The sequence below is a fragment of the Microcebus murinus genome, chromosome 3 (assembly GCF_040939455.1).
Source record: "Microcebus murinus isolate Inina chromosome 3, M.murinus_Inina_mat1.0, whole genome shotgun sequence".
NCBI lineage: Eukaryota > Metazoa > Chordata > Mammalia > Primates > Cheirogaleidae > Microcebus > Microcebus murinus.
The window spans coordinates 75227092-75250919 of NC_134106.1; the positions used below are offsets into that span (position 1 = coordinate 75227092).

The window sequence follows — 23828 nt, forward strand, 5'->3', positions numbered from 1 at the left end:
TAACGAGAAGACCAAGATCCAGCTGTCTCGCAGGAGCTTCTGGCCCGACAGAGACGAGCATCTGCACACACGGCTATGTGGCCTCCGTGAGGAACACGCCAGGCACAGAAGCACAGCAACTCAGCGGCAGATCCCCTCCGTGTGAGGACTCGGGAAAGCCTCACGGGGGAGGGAGCTTTTGACCTGAGTCTTAAAGAACGGATGAGTTCCACACGAGTAGAGTTTATAAAAATAAAAAAAAAAAAAAGAACGGATGAGCTTCCTGCATCTGTTCATTCGCTTATTCAGCACTTAATGGTTTATGGTGGCAAGAGCCATGTTCTCTGAGCACCTATCAATACTAAGGGTAAACCCTGTTCCAAACTCTTCATACGGAACAACAAATTTAATTGTCACGACAACTTTGGGTAGTTAACAGAATCACCCCACTGTCCACACAAGGCTACCAAGACCCAGAAAGGTTAAGCCAGTTGCCAGGGTCACACAGCCAGGAAGTGGTGGGGCTGGGGCTTCAACCCAAAGTCCCTGCTCTTAGTAATTCCACACCTAAGCTGTGCCTACTGTATGCCAGGCTCTGTGCTGGCTGCTGGGGATACAAAGATAGTGCAGGGACCCATGGCACGCAGGGGGGCCGGGCAGGAACAGACGACAGCGTGGTATAATGTGATGAGGTGACAGAAGTGAACACAAAGCTAAGTAGGCACAGGCAGGTGATCACACGTGACATAAATTCTGAATCTGAGACAGAGCAGGAGGGGCGGCAAGGACATTCAGGGCTGGAGACAGAGTGCCTTCAGAGGCACAGAGGCAGGGAGAGGCGGGAGCAGGAGGGCTGGGGCAGTGCCGCGGCTGTGGCTGCCCTTATGGGGGAGTGGGGAGCTGGGCGACAGCATCAGCCCCGAAGCCGGTCTGGAGGCCACCAGCGGAGCCATCTCTGCTATCCCCTGTCAGAAGTTCTGGCCCAAGGAGTCCAGGGGCCCAACCAAGTGGTCGGTTTTATGCCGCTTAAATTTGGTGAACTCCCAGGAATGCATTGGCCCAAGGAAGAGAACTCAAAATGCTCGCCCGGCCCTTTTCACTTCTCCCCAGGGACGGACACCAACTCCTTCCATCGCCTCCTAGGGCCATGTTGTCTGGAGTAGAAACGTTCTAGAGTCTGGGGTTAAGGGTCTGCACCTACTGTACACAAGGCTCTGCGGCTCCCCCTACCTCACAGGTGGCCTTTGTTTGACTTGCCCTCTGCTATTTCACATTAAAAACAAATTGTGTGCTTACTTCTGTTGAACACTTGGACGCCCAAACTCACGTTCTCCCAGAGCAACTGTGTGTGGGAGCTGAGGAGCAGCCGCAGCCCCCCTGAGAGGGGTCAAGGGCCTTCTGTGTGCACTGGTCCCCGCAGAGCCCTGGGACTCAGGGGCTTCTGCAGTGGTTCAGGCTCTGCCTGGCCCTGAAGGCAATTGATCTGGTGGCCCTGGTGTGGGCCTGGTCTGAGGATCCCATGCAGCTGGCATGAGGAGCCTGGGATTGTGTCCCTGCCCCACCCCTGCCCTCTTACCGTCACCCTCATCTGGCCCAGTGCACCCTGAACTGTGGAGGCCAGCTGAGGAGCGCCAGCCCCCAAGCCCCACACAGACTTTTCTTTCTGGCTCAAACCTCTCACTAAAGAGGGAGAAATGCCAGCTGCTCACCCCCAGCCTCTCGTGCACCGGGGCACTGGCACCGACCTGGCCAACGGGACCTGAGAGGACCTCAGCTGAAGTCTTCCTCCTAGAACTGTGGCAGCTGTTTGAACACACCACTGAGATGACCGGGCACTGCTCCCGGGCCAGAGGAGCTGAACACAGGAGAGATGCCAGGGATTCAAGGACAGACAGGCCTCTGAGCCAGCCCTGGGGTCACCAAGGAGGATGGCAGGTGTTCTCACGGTTTCAGCCACTTTAGACGGGTAGGGATGACATGCAGACAAAGGTGTCCTGACAGCCTCACTAGCAGCTGGGTCCAGATTGAACTCCTAATGCTAATGTGCTCACCTGCCCCAGTGCAGATGGGGCAGCTGCTGCCATTCCCAGGACATCCCATCACTAAGATGGGATGGGCCTTCCCATCCCCCCTCCTGCCCCTGCCCGCTGCCCCCCGTATCTCCCTCACTGCCAGCAAGTTTCCCCACAGTGCACACACGTGTCACTTCCCTCCTGACACTCAAGCCCTAACAACACTGTCCAGTGTAGCTGGGATGGATGTGAATTGTGAAGTTAACTTTTTTTATTAAAAAGAGAAAGTAACTAAAATCCTAAATCTGCAACAAAATAAATATTTGAATGGCAACCAGGAGAATGTTAAAAAAAAATAAATCTTATTTAGTTTTTTATAACTTGAGTAATATGTAAACCCTTTTGAAGGGAAAAAAAAAATTCTCCTTAACCCCCAATGTTGACTTAAGTTGTTTCAGATTATAATGTTACTTAAACATGTTCAAACATAAAACTAGATATAAACACCGTCTGTTTATAGCTCTTGTTCAACTATAAACTACGAAATTAAATACAAGCAAAACTACAAAACCGATGAGATTCAAATCGACAGCCCTAATAGCATGTGGCGGACTGTGTTTGACAGCATGAACTTGGTCCTTTCTGGCCCGCGCGGGTTCATATGGGGGGATTATACCCGTGAGGGCTGGGGAGAGAGGCCCCTCTCCCCCACTTCTCTCTGTGGCCTGCAAAACCCTCTGCTATGATTTGAATGTGTCCACTCCAAAAGTCAGGTGTGGCCAACATGGTAGCATTAAGAGGTGGGGTCTGTAAGGGGCGATGAGGCCACAAGGGCGGCTCCCCCGTGAATGGGCTCGGCGCCTTGACACAGAGGCTTCGTGAAACATTCCCCTGCTTGCCTTTCCGCTGCCTTCTGCCATGGGAGGACGCTGCATTCAAGGCATTATCATGAAAGCAGAAAGCAGCTCTCACCAGGCAACTTGATCATGGGCTCCCCCAGCTCCAAAACTGCGAGAAATAAATTTCTGCTCTTCACCACTTGCCCAGCAGTATTCTTTTCTAGCAGCACAAATGGATAAGACACCTGTTCAGGCAGCACATCCCCTGGCCCTCGCTAAACACATTCTTTTAATCATAGAAAACCTACATCTGTTCTTTCCTCATTGGTTCCTGGTGATCGAGGCGGTGTTATCTGGTACCAAAGCGCTTACAAATGCAACACAACCCGCCATCTCTGGTTATACGGTTGCTATCCCGATGATCTACATATAGCACTTAGACTATTTCTGTTCAGATGATCGTCAAAATTAAAATGCAAAATTAGCACATTCTTGTCAAGAATTCATAGACCCCAATTTGAAAAACAAACGATAAAATCAAACTTGTTGCAAAACTCAGAATCTGTATAGAAGGCGTGACTTTGGGGAGAGGAGAAGTAAAGATAAACAAGTGGCACAGATTCAGAAGGCCCCTTTCTCCAGAGTCTCACACGGGGAGTCCTTGAGGACAGCTTTAAATATTTAGATGCTGCAACATCTGGTTCTGAAAAAATGAGTGCCAGCTTTGCATACGGGTCAATGGATTTAGAAAGAAAAATACAGAACTCGTCTGTTCAAACTACCTTGGTCAGCTTTTCTAAAATCTTCTCAAAGCCCCTCCAAATTCTAAAAAAATAAACAAAATCAAAACCATCCCAAAGCTTCTCCAACCTCCCCCAAATGAACGATCACATTTTGGAAATGCGTCGTATCAATCCTGTGGCCCAAACAGATCCTCCAGGCCGCCTCCTCACTCCATTTCCAATGGCCCCACCACCCTCCTGCAGACTGAGACATGGGCCCAGGCCCACTCTTGGCCTCCTCCCACCCCGTGGGCTTCAAGGCCATCCCTAGCCAGGCCTCTGCCAGCCTCTCTGGCCCCATTTCATACACCTGTAGCCCTCCTCCAATTTTTTCTGCCATCATCAGAGATGACTCTTTCCCTATCTGTAGGGCTGGGGAAGGTCCTTTGAACCATTTGCCCTTGATTCCGTGTGGCCTCAGCCCTCCCTTGTTTCCTCTCTAGGAAGGCAGCTGATCTGTCAGAGAAGCAGAACTGTCACCCATGACCCTGTCACCCCCGGTACTTGCCACTTCTGGCATCCTTGCTGTTGCCATCAGCTCTCAGGCCCTTTAAGACTGGCACTCCATGGCCATGTGATTGGATGGACCCAACCTTCACCTCTGATTTTAGGAGTATCTGCACTTTCTCCTTCTGGCCTCTCAGAGTCTTCACCTGCTGGCCACTGGGCCTCACCTGCAGCCAGAGGGCTGGGGCGCAGTGAGAATGTTCCTCCAGGTTCACTACATGGATCCTTCCTGGCACAAAAGGAGTTCGAGTTCTTCAGCCCAAGGTCCTGTGCACAGCCACTCCCTAACCTGGACTGGCCCCAGGGTCTCAGTCTAGCACCTAAAGTCCTGCTTATCTGGGGTAAGAATTTGGAATTCTCCTCCTGGTGGGAGTGGGGACAGCAAGCATGCTGAGGGGCCAGGGTGTGCCTGAGCATGCCACACATGGGCCTTTGTTCTCTGGGAAAGGCCTTCCTTTCTTTGTTACTCTTCATTCCTTCTCTTCCCTCCCCTGCTCTTATACTTAAGGGACGAACTATTCTTTTAAAAATAGTTTTAAATATACCGGATTTTTTAAAATTGAAAACCACATTGAATGATCTTAAAAAGTAAAAGTCTCCTACTCAATCCTTTACTTCCAGGCCCTCACTCTAGAAGTAATCATTTTTAAATAGTTTTTGTTCTGCTAGAAGGAGAAAGCTTCCAAGTGTCAAGGTCAAAGAGATTCTCATGTCATGTTTCAGTTTGCTTCGTAGTCGGGGCATGCTTTTCTTGAGTGGTTTTGTTTTTCCTGGAGTCTTAATGGACTTTTCTTTCTCTCGTTTCAAGAAGAAACATGCCTTTTCCATCCTATCACTAAGATCTTCTTGCTTCTTTTTGTTGAACAGAAATCATCTCCTTCTTAAAGTCATTATTTTGATCCCTCTGGCCGCCCGTTCTAATGTGGACTAATTGTTTTTTGGGCTTGCCACGTTGCTAGCATCCATGTGTTTCTTTACACATGCTCCTCTTGGGTCAGTTCCAGGAAGCACACAAGTCTTTGAAATTCTTAATTTCTTTCATGCTTTTCTGCAGTTCACCCACAAGTAACATTTCTCGGAAAAAGCGTGACCAGGTTAATTTATTGTGCATTTGAATGTCTGTCTTTATTTTGCCTCATATTGGATCAATAATTTGGCTAGCTGTAAACCTTTACATTCAAAATAACTTTCTTCAGAATTTGGAAGGCATTGCTCCAAAGACCAGCAGCCACGGCATCACCTAGGAGACCGATGGGAATGCAGAATTCCCCAACCCCGGCATCTGAATTAGAACAAGATCTCCAAGGATGTACGAGCACATTGGAATTGAGAAGCACTGTTCCGTCCTTCAGTCCCGCAGAAAGGTCTGTGGTCAATCTCTTCTCCCACAGTAAGTACTCACACATGTTTGTAGCCTGAGGCTATGAGGCTCTCTCTTCGTCTTGATATTCTGAAATCCTCCAGGCTGTTTTCAGGCTTTTACCTTTTCTGGTGGGTCCTGCCAATCTCAAGACGTTTGTCTTTCTTCAGCTCTAGGGAACTTCCTTCTATTTCTCCAATTGGCCTGCCTCTGTATATTCTCTGCCCCCTCTCTCGGGAACGTTACAGATTTCCTAGACTGATCGCCCATACTTCTTAGTCTTTCTCTTTAATTTCCCATGTTTTAGTCTTTCTGATCTTCATTCTGGGAAGTTTTCTCAAGTTTGTTCTTTAGCCCTTATAGTGGATTTTTTTTATTTTGTAAGAGTATACTTTTAATTTGCCAGGCACTGTTATGGTTCTCTGAGTGCTCCTTTCTCATAGTAGGCTGTTCTGGTTTTAGGGGTACAATGTCACATCACACATCCTTAGGGTAGCTGATTAGTTTTTATTTCTCTGTTTTGCTTCCTCTAGTGTCAGTTATCCTGTTTGTTCATTTTGCTCCTTCTTTTTAATGCTGCTGATTTTTCCTTTTATGTCCGATCATCCTTTTGGATAATATTATGGAATTATTGCTTATTTTCTTAGGTGTGATGACAGTATTGTGGTTTTATAAGAAAAGGTCCTCATAGAAAATGAATGTTGAAGCTTTTAGGGATGAAGTAGCTTGATATCTATAATTTACTTTCAAATGGTTTCATGCACATACATACACACACACGCTCGTTCACTCACACACACAGACAATTAGAGGGTAAAAAAGAAAATATTAATATGGAAAAGTGTTAAAATGTGATGAAACCAGGTGGAGAGTATGTCCAGATGTTCACTGTACTAGTCTTTCTACTTTTGCCTTGAGATTTCTGTCTGAAAAAATTTCATTGTAAAAGTTGGAATCCAGAAAAACAAAACAAAAATATCTGTTAGTGCTTGATTGCTGATTCTCTGAATAACCTTAGGAAAATACACTACAGGGTCCGACATCCCCAAGGAATCAGCTTTCTTATAGGAAAACAAGATGTCTGCTTGGTCTTTGTTTCCTCCCTCAGTTCAAATTTAATAGAAAGTACAAAATATCACCGGGCCGATGCCCCAGCGGTACATGCCCTACATGGCACACATCAGCTGGCCTGCCCCAAAGCACAGCTCAGGCATTCCCCCCAGGGGAAGAAGAGCTGGCCCTCCCAACCCCTGCAGGAAAGCCTGTCCTGTCCCACACCACATCTTGGCTGAGTCTGAGGTTGAGTGTTTTAAGCACAAAAATAGTTTGATTCTCACGGCTGCTCGCTGCAGCCCAGCACTAAAATGAGCCAGCACTTCCTTCTGTTTGGAAAAATATCTTTTGCTCTTTTGGACATTGGGCTTGGTGTTATCACTGCCAGGCTCCCAGTTACTAGGCACACATCTTGCCATCAGCAGTTCCAAGACAGAAGTCTCTGGAACAGAAGCCACCCAGACCACTCAGGAAGAGGAGTCCTTGCTTGGTTTTTAAGCAAGTTAATGGCAGGTCATTTGCATTTTTGCATATTTGCACTGTGGGGCAATGAGCAATATATGCAAAGCTTCTTACTGACATTCTTTAGGAAATCTACCAGAATGGATTAGGAAGGGGCCTGTCTTGGAGTATCTCTAATGAAGCAAAAGAAAGTTATAATGGGATTTCATGGGTGTGGGTAGTAATTGGATTTGGTGGAGGGTATAATCAAATTTCACCAAGAGCCTACAACCTCTGACCCTTGAAATAATGAAAGGGTCAGGAAACCTTCCATCATGTGTAAAGGGAAACATGTAAGGCCTGCAGAAACTCCACAGCACATCTCCTCCGTCATGGAATGACAGCCCCAGCACTTTAGAATCGCAGAGGGGTTTCACCCTCAGGGAGGGACTGAGGGCACAGTAGGTAATGCCAGAATGTTGTGAAACTCATTGGCCAGTTTCCACCCTCTAGTATCCTGAAATTTCCATCTCTGCGTCAGTAAGGAGAATGAAAGCAGAATCCAGCGGGAGAAGGGCGGACTCCCCAAGGTGGGCGGGTCCCAACACGCAAGGATGAGGCCTCGTGGCCCAATGCAGGCAACCAGCACCCCCGCCTGTCATCACGTAGGCATCACCCCGGATGCCCGGCAGCCAGGAACTCTGGGTCCAACCCACAGCGTGTCCACTGACAGGATTCCAGCACAGGGGTGTGTGTTGACCAACGGCAAGCATGCAGGCTGACCCCCCTTCCCCAGCACTAAACCGTGTGCTCAGGGGTCTCGGTCTCTCACCCCTGGGGACCAAGCTCTCCCCACACAGGCGGTTAAGCTTTCTTCCCAGAGCAGGTTTCTGGAGCTGTGGCAGATGCCATTGCTGTGGTCAGGTGCTCTGATTTGGGAAGCTGGCCGTCCCGCTAATAGGCAGACCTTTATGGAAACACCTGACTCTGCCCAAATGCCTCTCCCGCTCCCAGTGCCTGTGACCCAGTGTCCCTCCAGAGCCGTGCAGGAGAAACACGTTCACCCTCTGGCTGTGTCCACTCAGCTTCTGTCTTGGTCAGCTCAGGCTGCTAATAAAATACCTTAAAGTGGCTGGCTTATAAAGAACACAAACTTATTTCTCACGGTTCTGGAAGCTGAGAAGTCCAAGATCAAGGTGCTGGCAGACCCAGTGTCTGGTGAGGGCCCACTTCCCGGTTCACAGATGGCACCTTCTCGCTGTGTCCGCACACGGTGCAAGAGGCCAGGCAGCTCTCTTTCATAAGGCACTAACCCCAGCCGGGAGGGCAGAGCCCTCATGACCTAATCACCTCCCAAAGGCCCCATCTCCTAAGACAATCACCTTGGGGATTAGGTTTCAACACATGAATTGTGGGGGGACACAAACAGTCAGACCACAGCTGGTTAACCCATCCATCTCATCCCAATTTCAGGCCGTGCTTTCCATTCTCCAGAAATTGGTCGTCTGATGGCTCCTCTCCCACTGTCCGTGTCCTTGCAGACTATTCCCTTTTATTATTCCTTCTAGTCATTTCAGTAGGATTTGAAGAGGGAGGAGCATCAGCGTGGGTGCCCACATCGCCACCCTCAACCCGAAGTCCTCCCCTCGGGGTCCAGTCCTACTTGTGCTGCAAGGTCTGCGTGCCCCCTGCTTTCCCTCTAATTCTGGACGCCCTGGCGTTGCTTCCCCGGCAGCCACCACCACGCTTTATCTTCCCTCTGCTTAGCAGCACAGTCAGGAAGGGCACAAGCCTTATCACAGGGCAGCATGTGCACAAAAAAGTTAACACGGCAGGCCCGAGACTGCTCCCCTTGGCTGCCATCCTCCGGAACCGGGATGGGGGGAGGGTTCCCACCACTCCCTCACTGATAAGGTGCTCACTGTGCCCGAACCGTGTGTGCAAGCCAGGTAGTTTGTGCTGAACACCTGCTTTCCTTCTGAAAGTCTGACATCTGATACGTCCCAGGCAGAGGCAGAGGGTGCCTACCTGACCAGCCCCCAGTAAAAACCTTGGATGCTGAGTGTCCACCGAGCATCCCTGGTAAACAACATGTCACGGTATTGTCACAATTTGTTGCTGGGGGGAATTAAGCATGTCCCGCATGGCACCATGGAGAGAGGACTCTTGGAAACTTGCTGTTGGTTTCCTCTAGACTTCAGTCCATGTGCCTTTTCCCTTTGCTGATTTTTCATTTTGTGTTTGTTGGGGGGATAGGGTGGTGAGAGAAAGAGCAATGTGGATGTGTGATGTGTGTGTGTGTGAGTGAGAGAGAGAGAGAAACATACAGAGAGAGAGATGTGTGGGATATGTCTGTATGTATGTATTTTTACATGTGATTTTGCTGTAATAAATAATAGCCAAGAGTGCAACTATATGTCCAGTCCTTTGAGTTCTCCTAGTGAATCATCCATCCTGGGGGTGCTCTTGGTGACCCCCAACACACACCACTTATACAAGAAGTGTTTCCAGCTGCATCATGGTTTAAGGTAGCATTTTTCCAGTATATGTCTGGAAGATAGTTGTCTGGCAAAATGGCCAAACAAGGCTTACACAGTCTGGACTCAAGTCTCTGGTTATCTCCTTAGCAGACTAGGAAACTGGGTCATCCCCTGGTTCCTTCCTCAGCCTCAGCCATGGGGCACCTATATGTGTTCTCAGTGCACTGGGTGCTGCTCCGCTCTTGGTGGTGGTGACCATCCTCCCTGCCAGGCACTCAGGCTCCCTGCAGCCCGGCGTCCCTGCATGCCACTGCTGTCTGTGGTCCAGAGCTCCTACTTCCATTCCCATCTCCTGCTCACATGATACACAGAAGGAGGCCCTGTTTCTCTCCACGCTTCCACTTTTGTTCACAGTTAGAAACTGTGACCACTCCCATCACAAATTAAACAGCCTTTCCATAAAGCCCACAAATGGGAGTTTGCAATTAAAACACTAAATCACAACTTCAGGGTCAAGCGATGTGGAAAAACATGTTGAAGTTTAAAATATACTCCCAACGAGAAAGTTGTCAAAAAAACTTCACACACTTGGATCACCAGCTGAGATGTGAATTAGTGGAATGTGAATTAGTGGAATGTCTAAATTACTAAATATTCTTAAGAAGTGGTTTTGTTACAATATTTAGGCAGGAGGGAGACCAAAGAACAGACAAGTTTTAACCTAGCCCAAGTTAAATTGCAAGTCTTAATTCCCCCCCAAATAATTTGCTTTACTATAGATATCTCTAAAAGCTAGAATAATAAGGAAAGGAGATCTGCCACTGAGTACCACGAAATACTTTACTTCTCAATGGACTGTGCTGATACCTGTAGATTGTTCTTACATGTCTGAATTACTCTTTAGGTAAGCAATTCTTCCATTATAAAAATCAGCCACCCTCATTATAACATATTCTAAAAATACATAAAAATGGAAACACTATTCTTTCACCCAGAGCCCTTACAACATAGAGATACCAATATTTTGCTGTATTTCTTACTAAACTTATACATGCATAGATTTTTGTTTTATTTCCTCTTTTCTAATTTTTTTGATATAATTGTAGATTCATTTGCAAGAATGCAATTGTAATAACGCAGCTGTAAGAAGTAATTTGGAGATCTCATGCACACCCTTTACCCAGTTGCTCCTAGACGTAACACTTCGCGTAACATTTAACAGCATCCCAACCAGGGAAAATGATGTTGGTACAATCCACAGAATTTATTTAGTTTTCACCAGTTTAACATGCAGTCACTTGTGTGTGTAGGCACATGTGTGTGTGTTTAGTTCTATGCAATTTTATCATATGCGTAGATTTGTGTGACCACTGCCACAGTGAGGATGCAGAACAGTTCCTTCACAGGGCCCTGCAGGCTACCTTTTCATGGCCACATCCACTTCCCTCTCTTTTCTGTCCATCACTCCTGGCAACACTGAGCTGATCTCCATTGTTACAATTTTGTCATTTCAAGAATGGTGTATAAATGGAACCCTACAGTATGTAGCCTTTTAAGATTGGTTTCTTTAACTCAATATCCAAGTTGTTGTGGTATCAACAGTTCCTTGTTTTTTACTACTCTGTAGTAGTCTACGGTATGGATGCACCATGGTTTCTTGAAGCATTCACCTACTGAAGGACACTTGGGTTGTTTCCACTTTCAGGCTATTATGAATAAAGGAGCTATGAACATTCGCATGTTTTGTGTGAATGTAACTTTTCATTTCTCAGGGAGTAAATACCCAAGAGTGTAATTGCTGGGCTGTACAGTAAACACATGTTTAGCTTTCTAAGAAATATCTATACTTTTTTCTAGAGTGGCTGTAACATTTTATATATCCAACAGTAATGTATGAGTGATCCAGGTTCTCTCCTTGTCAGCATTATACATTATTAATATTTATTTATTTTAGCCATTCTGATAGGAGTGTAGTGATATCTCGTAGGAGTTTTAATTTGCATTCCCATAATGATTAAAATGACATACATATTTTCACCTGCTTATTTGCCATTAGCTTATCTTCGTTAGTGAAATGTCTGTTCATGTTTTTTGACCACTTTCTAGTTGGATTGTTTTCACTGTTGAGTCTTGATAGTTCTCTATATTCTAGACCCAGGTTCTTTGTTGGAGGTGTCACTTACAAATATTTAATATCTTCTCCCTGTCTGTAGCTTGTCTTCTCATCCTCTTCATAGGTTCTTTCACAAATTTTTAGTTTTGATGAAATCCAGTTTAATCAAGTATTTCTTTTATGAATTAATGCTTTTGATGTCAAGATTAAGAATTTTTCCTTAGCTCTGGGTCTCAAGGTTTTTCTCCTAAGTTCTTTTTTCTAAAAGTTTTATAATTGTATATTTTCCATTTAAGCCAGTAATCTATTTTGAGTTAAATTTTTAATAATGTAGGGAGACTTTGGTTGAGGTTCATTTTATTGCCTGTGGGTGTTCAATTACTCCAGCACTAATTCTTCCATTGAATTGCTTTTTCAACTTCATCAAAAATCAGTAGGGCATATTTGCGTGGGTCCGTTTCTGGGTTTTCTGTTCTGGTCCATTTGCCCATGTGTCTATCTCTTCACCAGTAGCACACTGTACTGATTACCGTAGCCACAGAATGGGCCTTAACATTGGGTGCAGTGACTCCTCTCGCTTGATTCTTCTTTCTCAGAATTTTACTTTAGCTACTCTAGGTCCTGTGCCTTTCCATATAAAATTTAGAATAAGCTTGTCCATGTCTGCACAAAACTTTGCTGTGATTTTCCAGGAATTAAATTAAATCTGTAGGTCAATTAAGGGAGAAGTGACAGCCTTCCTATGCAGAGGCTTCCAGTTCATGCACACAGTACGTCTCTCCATTTGTTTAGGTCTTCTTTGATCTCTTTCATCAGTATTTTATAGTTTTCAGCATGTAGACCCTATACATGCTGTGTTAGATTCACACCTACATATTTTATTTTCTTTTTTTTCTTTTTCTTTTTTCTTTTATTTTTTGAGACAAGTCTCATTCTGTCACCCTGGCTAGAGTGCAGTGGCGCCATTACAACTCATTGCAACCTCAAACTCCTAGGCTTAGGTGATCCTCATGCCTCAGCCTCCCGAGTAGCTATGACTACAGGGGTGTGGCAGCATACCCAGCTAATTTGTGTCTATTTTTTGTAGAGATGGGGCCTCACTCTCACTCAGACTTGTCTTAAACTCCTGACCTCAAGCAATCCTCCTACCTAGGCCTCCCAAAGTGCTCGGATTACAGGTGAGAGCCATCATGCCCAGCCATCTCTTTTTGCAGATTCTTTGAAATTTTTTATGTAGACAAATGTGTAATCTGCAAATAGGGGCAGTTTTTACTTCTTCCTTTCTAATCTCTATCTTTAATTTATTTTTCTTGCCTTACTGCACTGCCGAAACTCCAGCACTATATTGAAAAACAGTGCTGACAGTGCTTTTTTTCCTGATCTTGGGGGAAAAGCATTCGATGTTCCACTATTGAACATGATGTTAGTAATAATCTTTGTAGATGCTCTTTTTTAAGTTGAGAAAATTCCCTTCTTTCCTAGTTTGCTGAGAGTTTTTATCATGAATATTTGTTGGATTTTGTCAAGTGCTTTTTCTGTGTATTTTCATGTGTATTCTGCTATTGTAGGACTGCCTGTTCTATATATGTTAATTAAATCCTGTTGGTTGGTTATATCATTCAGTTCTACCATATCCATCCTGACTTTCTCTCTAGGAGTTCTGGCAACAGCTGAGAGTGATATGTTTAAGTCTCCAACTATAATATGATTGTGTGTGTGTGAGAGTGTGTGTGTGTGTGTGTGTGTGTGTGTGTGTGTGTGTGTGTGTGTGTGTGTTTGAGTCTCGTTCTGTTGCCCAGGCTAGAGTGCTGTGGCATCAGCCTAGCTCACAGCAACCTCAAACTCCTGGGCTCAAACAATCCTCCTGCCTCAGCCTCCTAAGTATAATATGATTGTTGATTTGTCTATTTCTTTTTTCATTTCTATCAGGATTTTTCCCAGTACATCACAATATGATGTTGTATAGTTTTCTTATTTATATATATAAATTGACATATATATATATTTTGTATATATGTCTGTCATCAATCTATATCTACCTATATCTCATCATAGTCAGTGTTATTGATGTTTTGCCACTTTGAGTGAAGTGTAGAAACTTTACTTACATTTAGGTCTCTTCATCTTCCTCACTTTTTAAATATACTTGTCTGAAGTATTTCCTCTACATATGTTGAGCAATATAATTCTCTCCTTATGAGACTGACAATATAAGTGCTAGCTCTTTTGTTATTGTTCCACAGATCCCTGCATTTCTGCTCATTTGTTTTATTCTCTGTTGTTCATATTGGATAAATTCTATTAATCCATCTTCAAATTCACCAATTCCATTCTCTCTCATATCCACTCTATTATTGGGGTCATTATGCAAGTTTGTTATTTCAGTTCTTGTATTTTTCAATTCTATAACTTGCATTTGGTCCCTTTTTATTCCTTTATTTCTTTGCTGATATTTTTCCATTTTTAAACTTTGTTTCAAGAGCATTTGTAATTACCTTTGAAGCACTTTTATGACAGCCACTTTAAAATCCTTGTCAGATAAATCCAACATCTGATTCTCTTGGTGTCAGTATCTATTAATTTTCTCATTTAGGTTGTGATTTTCCTGGTTCTTTTATACAAGTGCTTTTTCTATTGTATCCAGGGTATTTGCATATTATATTATGAGATGCTATTTAATCTTGAAGTATAGCAAAAGGTGGGTATGTGTATGTTCATCTTCCTGCTAAATCCCATCAATATCTCCCCTGGTGAAAAAGGAGCACTGATTCCTTTTTGCAGATGGGTAAGGTATAAGCTCAGCTCCCTCTTGGCTCTGCCGACACCATGGTAGCAGAATGGTGAAGCAGAGTGCCGACTAGCCCTAGTGCCCACCACCTCACTGTGCCTCACTGATGCTGGGTGAGGTGGAGGCTCAGCTCCTCACTGGCTCCTGCTAAAACCAGGGGAGGGGGAAGCAGAGTATTAACTACCCCACCTCATAGCTCTTCATCCTACTGATGCCATGTGAGGTGGAGGCTCAGCTTCCCACCATGTCCACTTTAGGGGTTGAGGGGGCAGGGAGGGGAAGGAGCAAAGTGGCCACTAGCCCTGCTCTGTACTGGACCCACTGACACCAGGGGTGGGGAGAATATAGAGCGGTGACTGGTCCCCACTCACACCTCCCGGTTTAGTCTAATTGATGTCAGGGGACTCAGCTCCTTACCGGACCCCTGCTGACCTCAGGGTGGGTGGCTGAATCATACCGGTAATGACCCCCGCCATACGGCACCTCATTGGTTCTTGTTGCTGCTGGGTGGAGGTGGAGGCTTGGTTCACCCATGGGCCCTGCTGACACTACTCTAATGGAGGAATCTAAGCACCACTTATTTCCACAAGGATGGGGATGAAAGATTAGCTCCCTACTCAACCCAGCCAACATCACCAAGCAGGGCAATGGGAGTGCTACCCTCCGCTTCAGCCTACTTCTTTGGGTCAGGGTCAGGTGGAAGATCAGCTCCCAGCTGGGCCCTGCTGAAACTGTTGGGGGCAGCTGGAGGTTAGGTTTTTCTGTTGTGTCTGATGTAGAATGGATATTGACAAAAAGGTTTTCTCTTGTTAGGCCACCATCATCCTGGTCCTTCGACTAGAGACATTTTTTGTCTGCGCCTGCTAGAGATTTAGAGAGGATACATCCTGTCTGGGGTATATAGGAGGCACCAATAAAGAAATTCAGAGAACTTACTGCTGTTTCACTCCTCAAGTCCGAAAGTCCCTAGGCAGCTGCCTTCCTCGTTCCCCCTTTTAGAGTCTTCCTATGTTTGTCATGTTATGTCCAGACAGTTTAATTATTAAGAGAGTGGATTGGTGAGCAATGGGGCTATCACATCTTGGGAGGCCAAAAGTCCCTATTATTCTTTTTTAAAAACCTAAAATTGTGATCACATTCTATATATGGTGATGAGCTGCATAATGACATTTCAGTGAATAATGGATCGCATATACAGCTGTAGTACCATAAGAGTATAATGAAACTAAAAAATTCGTATCACCTAGTGACATTATAGTGGTTGTAGCCATCGTAACATCACAGTGCAACATATTACTTTTTCTATGCTTAGATATGTTTAGATACACAAATACTTAAATATAAAAATTGTGTTATAATTGCCTAAAGTATTCAGTAAGGTAATATGCTGTACAGGTGTGTATCTAGGAGCAAACAATAGGCTATATACCATATAACCTAGGTGTGTAGTAGGCTGTATCATCTAAGAGGATGTAAGTACACTCTTTGATGTTCACACAATGACAAAATCACCCAACACATTTCTCAGAACTTATCCCTGTCATTAGGCAATGCAAGACTGTATAATCATGTATTATTTTTACTTACCATATCATAAGTTTTAAATTTCTGTTATAAACAGAACTCTTTGCAAGTATAATTGTAAAGGCTATATAATTCCCCACTGACTGGTCAGAATATGATTTATACAGTATAATCATTTTCCTATTGCTGAAAATTTAGATTCCCATATTATTGCTATAATAAATAATGCACTGATGAAATGTTTGTGCCTTAAAGTTTTCTATATTTAAGATTATTACCTTAGGATAGCGTCCTAGAAGTAGAATTACACATGGTCCAACAGCAACATGTAAGAGAACCCCTTGTGCCCTCGCCAACACTGAGACTTCAACATACTTAAACTTTAAACTTCAAGTTTAAGGTTTGAACATGAGCCAATTTGATAGAAAAAAGAAAACAATACTGCAATATGTTCTAATATGCATTTCGTTGATCATCAGTGAGGCTCATCAGCTATCCTCCTTTTGAAAATGGGCTTTTTATGTCTTTTGCCTATTCATATTCTGTATGCTTTACATACTCTTTCAGTAGAAGAAACTGACTATATATGTACAAGTAGTTTCTTAAACCAAAATATAATTCAATGTCAAAGATCAGCTAAGAGGAAAATAATCTAATCCTCCATTCAGCTACTACAAATATCAAGTGCCTAACAAGAAAGTACCTGCCAATTCAATAAAGACATCAGATAAAAATAAAACATTTGGAACACTTCAGCTTTCTGGATAACTCCTGATCTTGCAAATTATGTCGTTTAAAAAGAATAAACATTCCCTGAATCTTACCTGTAGCATAACAACATTGTCACCTTCAAAAGTGACAAACACATCTGTGTCACACTTTAAGCCTGAGATTCGGTTTTCCATCATGTAACCCTATGGCAGAAAAAAAAACACACACACATTTTAAATTTGCAATCCCATCATTATACAGGACTAACATTTTCTTTGAAATTAAAAAAATATACAGAAAATTGAAAAGAAGAAAATAACATATTTCTCCTACCCAGGACAACCACTGTAAGAATTTAGATCCCTCGTATTAGCTTTTGGTCCATAAATATTATTTTGAGTCTTGCCTTCACTAGTAGTAAAAACATTCAGAAATAGTCATGTCATATTTCTCTAAAATATTTCAATGCATTATACTGATTTTTTTTATATCTTTCTTCCAAATCTTATAAATGCTAATAAATGGCAAGATATTAGTGATTATACTTACCATATGCAGGAGAATGATGCCTGCCCCCCCTCCCCACAACCCTTCTGAAAATTAGCAAGTATATCTACAAAAATTCTTGGGAGGTAACACAAAAATCCTAAATTGCCAATTGTCATTCTACATCTTAATATCTTAATATCATCAAATACTCAGCATCATAAATTCACACTCCAGCTAATTTTTTTTCTTTTTTTAACTCTCCGACATCCTTATTCAAATGGCAGTAAGCTGCCGCTCGTTTTCAAAGTGTTGCCAGTGTTGCTGCACAAATGAGAGGATCAGCAGTACAAGGGAAAGCAGGCTCCACCCCAAGCAAAACAGAAGGAAGCAAAGCTTGTTTTTGTTTGGCCCTGGGTCCCTCCCCTCTGAAGGCCCCTGCACCACTCTCCCTCCAGCTCACTGCTCTCCCCACGACATCTCCAGAACCTCTCCCATTGTCCGCATCTACTTCCACAAATCACTCTTGCCTAGAGATCACAAGCAACTGTCCTGTTACTTCTCCCGGGAGTGCTTACAGCTAGCGCCTAAGTTCTGAATGAGAAATGACAAGTTTCACCCCTGTTAAAATTTTCAAACCACATGGGCCGGCGGGGAGTCATACACTCCAATCTCCAGGCCCCTTAATGCCTAGGACAACCTGCTCCATTTCTGAAAATGGCCACAGGAGTCACAGGAACCTGGACTTGCAGAGTCCTGCTGCCTGCAGAGCCTCGCAAACCTTGAGCGTTAGCCCTGCTCCTGCAGGACGGCCTCCCTCTAGGGCCCGGCCGCCTTCCCCTCTTGCCCTCGGCATCACAGCCCACTGGACACTGTTAGCACATAGACGCAAATATATCACCACAAACCCAGCAGAGTCCTGAATTACTTTCATAAGGTTAAAGTGATTTTATTCACAGATAATAAATCAATAACATATCCAAATCGAAGTTCATTTCTCCCAACCCCATCATCACAGAGTTAAACCCACTTCATAGACAAACCACGTGAAATCCGGTTCTGACAGAAACGTATTCATGCCTCAGAGTGCCCTCCACAACGCTATAGCTGACTCACTTTCATCCTTCTAATTCTACCATATATCAAGTGCCCACTACAAGCCAGATACTGTGCTGGGGCTTTATACAAACTTAATTTATCTCACTCAATCCTTTTCATCCTCACAGCAGCCCTGTGAGGTAGGCATTACCCCATTTTATAGATGAAGAAAGTGAGATTCAGGGACTGTGTTGGAATGTTCTTGAATCATCGCTCAAGTTCTGGTGTGGAAAAAACTAAACTAAAACTAATTAACACTAAATACACCACCTCAGTGTTGAGAAGAAGCAGTTAAACCTAGGCAGCACAGCTGCTGAGCACTCAAAATATTATAATAATATTAAAGAAATAAAGCACTTTTTTTCCTGCACATTTTGCTGTGGTCTCTTCCCGTGGGGAAGAGGGCAACAGTTCCTTTTAAACTCGTTCTCACCCTGTGCTGGAAACTACACAGCCAGAGGGATGACGTACTCAAAGGGAAGAACCAGCAAACAGATACTAATAGTCTCTCAGAGAACAGGCAATGGAGTCCTGTGAACATACAGATGTTTCTTCAAATGCAATATAATTTATTTCTCTCCTATGTGGAGAGAAACTCAGAAACTCAGCTTTAAACTCCACTTCTAATTCTAAAGTCAAGTAAAACTGCATGTTGATGCTGGACTCGCCATGGCCCTCGAGAACTAAGGTAACAAGGCTTGCGGCCCTCAAAGAGCTCGCAGGCAACTGAAAATGAAACAGCAACGAGAAAAACCAAAGTCCAATCGTTTCAAGGGTGGTGGGGGGACAGCTGTGGTTGGCAAATTACTTCCCATCTCCTGAAATCACCAAGGATGTATCGACACCCCCTCGTGCCACTCCGGCCTTTAGATGATGCCCAACTTTGACTCTGGAATGCCGCTCAGCCCTGGCCGTGGGGCTCTGCGTTATATCCCATGTCCACCGCATTTGATCTCTGTGTTCCCTCTCAGAGTGCCCACCCAGGACAGGGCTGGTGGTGCGATCCAGGTGGCATGCAATGCTTATCTCCTGGCCTCTCCATTCACTCACATATTCCTCTGTCTGTCCAGCTACCTGCCCGCCTTGCTGAAGAGAAGAGTGCACCTGACTGAGCATTGAGTTAGAGGGCGCAGGGCTTCAACCCCAATCTGCCACTCACGCGCAAGCTGACATCCATTCAGCAGCAAATACTGGACTTTGCTCCTACAGTCCAGGCCCAGTTTTCATGCTGGGGATGCAACAGACAATGGGATAAAGACCATGCCTTCTTGGGCTTACAGTCTAGAAGGGGCAGACAGGCAGTAAAAAAAAATTTTCAAAAGTAGATGATGGCACTGACATATAATTATAGGAGAACGATATGCTAGAAAAAAATAAATCAAGGTAAGAAGACGGAACATGAAGGTGGCTGGTGAGGCAGCCGTTTAAGACACAAGGTTCAGAGCTGCTCCCTGTGCTGGGAATTCTGACCAGAGATAGAATACAGCAAGGAGGGGCCCCACCGAGACCCTGGAGGCAGGGCAGACACAGCCCATGTGGGCTCGCACTCACTCACGGTGCTCTGAAAGCTGGCTGAACACGGCTAACGGCAGCGCAGCCCGGCTGCAGGAAGAGCAGGTGCAGAATGGCTCATGCAAACCCGCCCAGCTCCTGCAGCCTGGGTGCCGTATGGTAGCGGCGCTGCCGGGCAGTGTCCTGGCACCCCTGATTCCCATGGGGAGGGTGGCCCAAACTAGAGGTGGCACAGCTCTCCCAGAGGATGTGGAGGTGGCCAGCCCTCACAAAGACCAGGACAGGCACGGCAGGACAAAGAGTCCCGGGCGAGGGGGAAGGAAGGAGCCTTTCCTGGGCCCTGGCCACAATCAGCGATCAGCTCTTTTCAGGGGGGTGAGGCAGAGGAGGAAACAAGGGACCGAGACTCTGCACCTTCCCTAGGTATCTCGTGGTCAGAAAAAACTCTGCACTTAAAGGGCCTTGAGCAAGTGCCCAGGACACAAGAAGTCAGAGGGCGCCTGCAATAGCTGCATGACACCCAGCGAGCTGGAGTCACAGGGCTGGAGAACATGACCCGGGGGCGCTGGGCGGGAGCTGACAGCCCCCTGCCTGGGGCTCATGGTGCTGGCAGGGCTGTGGCTGCAGGTTCAGAAGAGAAGGCTGAGCAGCAGAGCCATGCTGAGCACCCTGCGATCCTGATCCTTGATTAACTCTCCATCATCTTCTCCAAGCCCTGGGTAAGGCCCTGAGCCAGGCCTGGGTGAGCCAGGATGAGGTGTCTGGACTGAGTCCACTTTTGCCTCAGGTGGAAAAGACCTGTTGGGCCCGGGGCGGGGGAGGGACCATGCTGCAGGGAGTCGTGCGGTTGCCATGCTTTCTCCTCTCGAGTGCATCTCCCCGGAGGGAAACAGCCTCGGTGAGAACCTGCTTCTGCCTCCTTAGTGCCACCGAGTGCCAAGGGACACACCCTTCCCATGGTGTCGTCCAGAGGGAGCTGAAGTATTCTGGGGAAACAACCGTGGCTGCACGTCAAGTTCTCCACTCCCACCCCTGCCGCGGGGCGTTTTCCCTCCCACTGCCAGCCTCGGGCTCCCTCGCTGCCCTGGGATCCGCCTCCTTTCTGGAAGCCTCAGGACGGTCGCGGCTGTAACTGGGGGGCCACAGGTGCCCACTCAGCAGGAAGCGTGCCACCTCACACGCGATTCTCGGGCTTCGGCTCCCCCAAAGCACATGCCCGCCCTCCTCAGCTGAGGTGGCGCTGGTTATGGCGTGAGGGGCTCCAAACAGCCGCGGTTCTTCCAATGGCGACGGACAGCTCTGCTCACCGATGGCCCTAACAGCCAGGACGGCCGGATCTCCCCAGGGCTCTGTTGGGAATCTCTCCACTGCAGGGCCTGGTCAGGTGGCCCTCAGCATAGCTCAAATTAAAACTAAAAGTGTGCTTTGGAGAAGCCTGTACAAACAGCACAGAGAGCATGAGCGCGTATGGTGCAGGCTGGATCGTGTCCCCTCGACGTTCACAGGCTGAAGCCCTAAACCCCAGCACCTCAGGACGTGGCTGTATTGGGAAATAGGCCCTTTAAAGAGGTAATTACGATTAAAGGAGGCAATCAGTGGCCCTAAGCCAATATGACTGATGTCCTTATAATATAAGGAGAGCAGGACACAGACACACGCCGAGGATGACCACTGCAGACACAGGCAGGACACGGCCACCTACAAGCCGAGGAGACAGGCTTCGGAAGGCACCAACCCTGCCGCGCCGTGGTCTCAGACGTCCAGCCTCCAGAGTTGTGGGAACTTTAATTTCCGCTGTTTGAGCCACCCAGTCCACGGCACTTTGTCTGGCAGCCCTGGCGGGCCGATACAGTGCGTGTCTGAGGTGTCCCCTCAAGTCCGGCTTGTTCCTGACCAGAGCAAACCAATGTCAACTGCGTCTCCAACGTGAACGAATCTTTTGGAGTCTGAGGAAATCGTTTTCCACACCATCACCTCCAGGCACTCAACAGCACCTGAGGTTTTTATTACAAAATGAATTTTTTCGTCTTTCCACATTGGACTCCCGAGTGGAGGGGGGGGGGGAGCATGGACTTGTATATTCTTGCTGAGGTGGGGACATGGTAGGGGGAAAGAAACAGGTTTCATCCAGAAAAAAAAGTGAGTAATATTTTCCAGGAGCTGACTTTACTCCTAGGAAAGAAAGTAAGAAAGAAAAGCGGAATAGGCAGAGGGAACTCTACACTCACGCTGCAAAGCCAGCAGGATCCTCTGAGGGCGACACAGCCCAAGTCCAGGATGTGAAGAGGGAGTGAGCTGGGTCCCCGAGTCACTCTGCTCTCTGCCTTCTGCGTTGCATCGAGCCTCTTAGCGACTAATTGTGAGTGTCATTAAGGTCATGTCCCCTTTCAGTGAGATTCCCCACAAAACATGTTTTATGATTCCAACTTTGTACATGGAAAGTTTAATATTTTCCTGCTGTTTTTAACATTGCTGATTTTTTTTTTTACTGTATGATTACATTTAATAAATGTATCAGAACAAATTAGGAACAGGCTTTCTTCCTCCTTTCTAAACAAATTGAGGGCAAATTTTGTTAATGCGAGGAAGAAGAAACAGATGAAAGCAATCTTATTTGTTAGGGGAGGGCCAATTAAAAATATAGACACTAACCCACCGACCAGGAGGGAGTGGGTCTTAGAGCTGTATAAACTTTCTACCTGTGCACCTGCACCTGCCCCAGCCCCGGCGGTGGAGGACCGGATACATGGGGAACTGGGTGTGTAGAGATTCGCTGCAACACCTCCTACAGCAGCCAAGACCTGGGCTGGGTCTTCTCATCCAGAGTTCAGGGTCCAGCAGAAATGATGGACCCTGTTGCTTTCGTGTGACCCCGTTGCTCTTGTCCTGCACTCCCAGGATTTATGACCTGGGGAGAGTGTGTGGGAGGGAATTCCTCATGGATCTTGTCCCCAAATGCACACCACAGCTCCCTACATCTCAGGCACTAACCTGCCCCATGGTGAACCACAGACATGGCCCCATCCTCATGAAAGAGAAATGCACTGGTCAGGTAGACAAAAAAAAACAAAAAAAACAGGTAATTCAAAGTCTATGGCAAGTTCTAGAAAGGAAAAGATTGGGGTTCCTGTGAGAAAAAATAGCAAGAGAGACATCCTCCAACCTGGATGCCACAGAAAGTTTTTAGAAGGACTTGTTTAACTTGGAACCTTAGAGGAGGGAATTTAGCCAAGCTAGGAACGGGGCTGAGGGTGCTGCATGTGCAGACTCCTGAGGCATGGAGGGGCACAGAGCAAGGCTGGGCTGCAGGTGGCGGGGAAGGAGAGTGGCCCAAGAGAAAGCTGGGGGCAGACAGGGGTCAAATCACTTGCAGCTTCAGGAGCATCTTGGGGATTCATTTTATGTTAGTTTAAGTGCAATGTAAAGTTAAAAATAAATTCTAAGCCTTGGGGTAAGATGACTTGTGCTTTTAAAAGATGACTCTAGCTTCTAAACAGAGCACAGACCATAAGTGGTGAGAGAGAGAGAGAGAGAGAGAGAGAGAGAGAGAGAGAAAGAGAGAGAGAAAGAGAGAGAGGGGCCAGCTGGTGGGGTGGGGCTGGGGGTGTGGGTGGAGGGCTGGGCAAGGGGCTGGGTATTCATGCAAAAGAGGGAGGTGGCCTGTGACTAGCAAGTGACAGGGTGGCGTTGGCTGTTTGGAGGGCCCTGTCTATGGAGGAGGAGTCTGTCTATGGGGAAAGATCCAATGTTGACAATCTGTAAATGTCAGGTAGAAGAATGGGGGAAGCATCCCAGCGGGCCAGTCAAAAGGAAAGTTAGATACAAGAATCTGGAGATGTGAGATGTCTGGGATGGAAATAGAAACTACAGCATCCTCACCACAGAGGTAGTATATTTAAAACCTCGGGAAGGGGCAGAGCACTGGAGAAGCACAGATACAGAGGGGAGAGGCCCAGGGTCACGTGCTGGACAGTGCAAACCTGGAGAGACCAGGTGGAAGGACACAGGCAGAGGAGACCATGAAGGCAAGTGGCGAGCAAGAGAAGAGCTGGTGTCCTGAAAGCAGAGCGCAGGCGTGTCCAGGCGGGAACATCTGCAGCAATGCGTGCTGCTGAACGCTCAGGCAGGTGAGGGCCAAGAACA

At 46.2% G+C, this 23828-nt stretch overlaps 1 protein-coding gene across 1 annotated transcript in view; it reads right to left on the reverse strand.

Annotated features, from left to right (window-relative positions):
- ACOXL (acyl-CoA oxidase like) overlaps positions 1-23828 on the reverse strand; it is a 315044-nt gene that overhangs the window by 104536 nt on the left and 186680 nt on the right. Inside the window, exon 13 of the mRNA XM_012742778.3 lies at positions 16703-16792. Coding sequence (XP_012598232.2) covers positions 16703-16792 — 90 coding nt within the window. The remainder of the gene's footprint in view (positions 1-16702; positions 16793-23828) is intronic.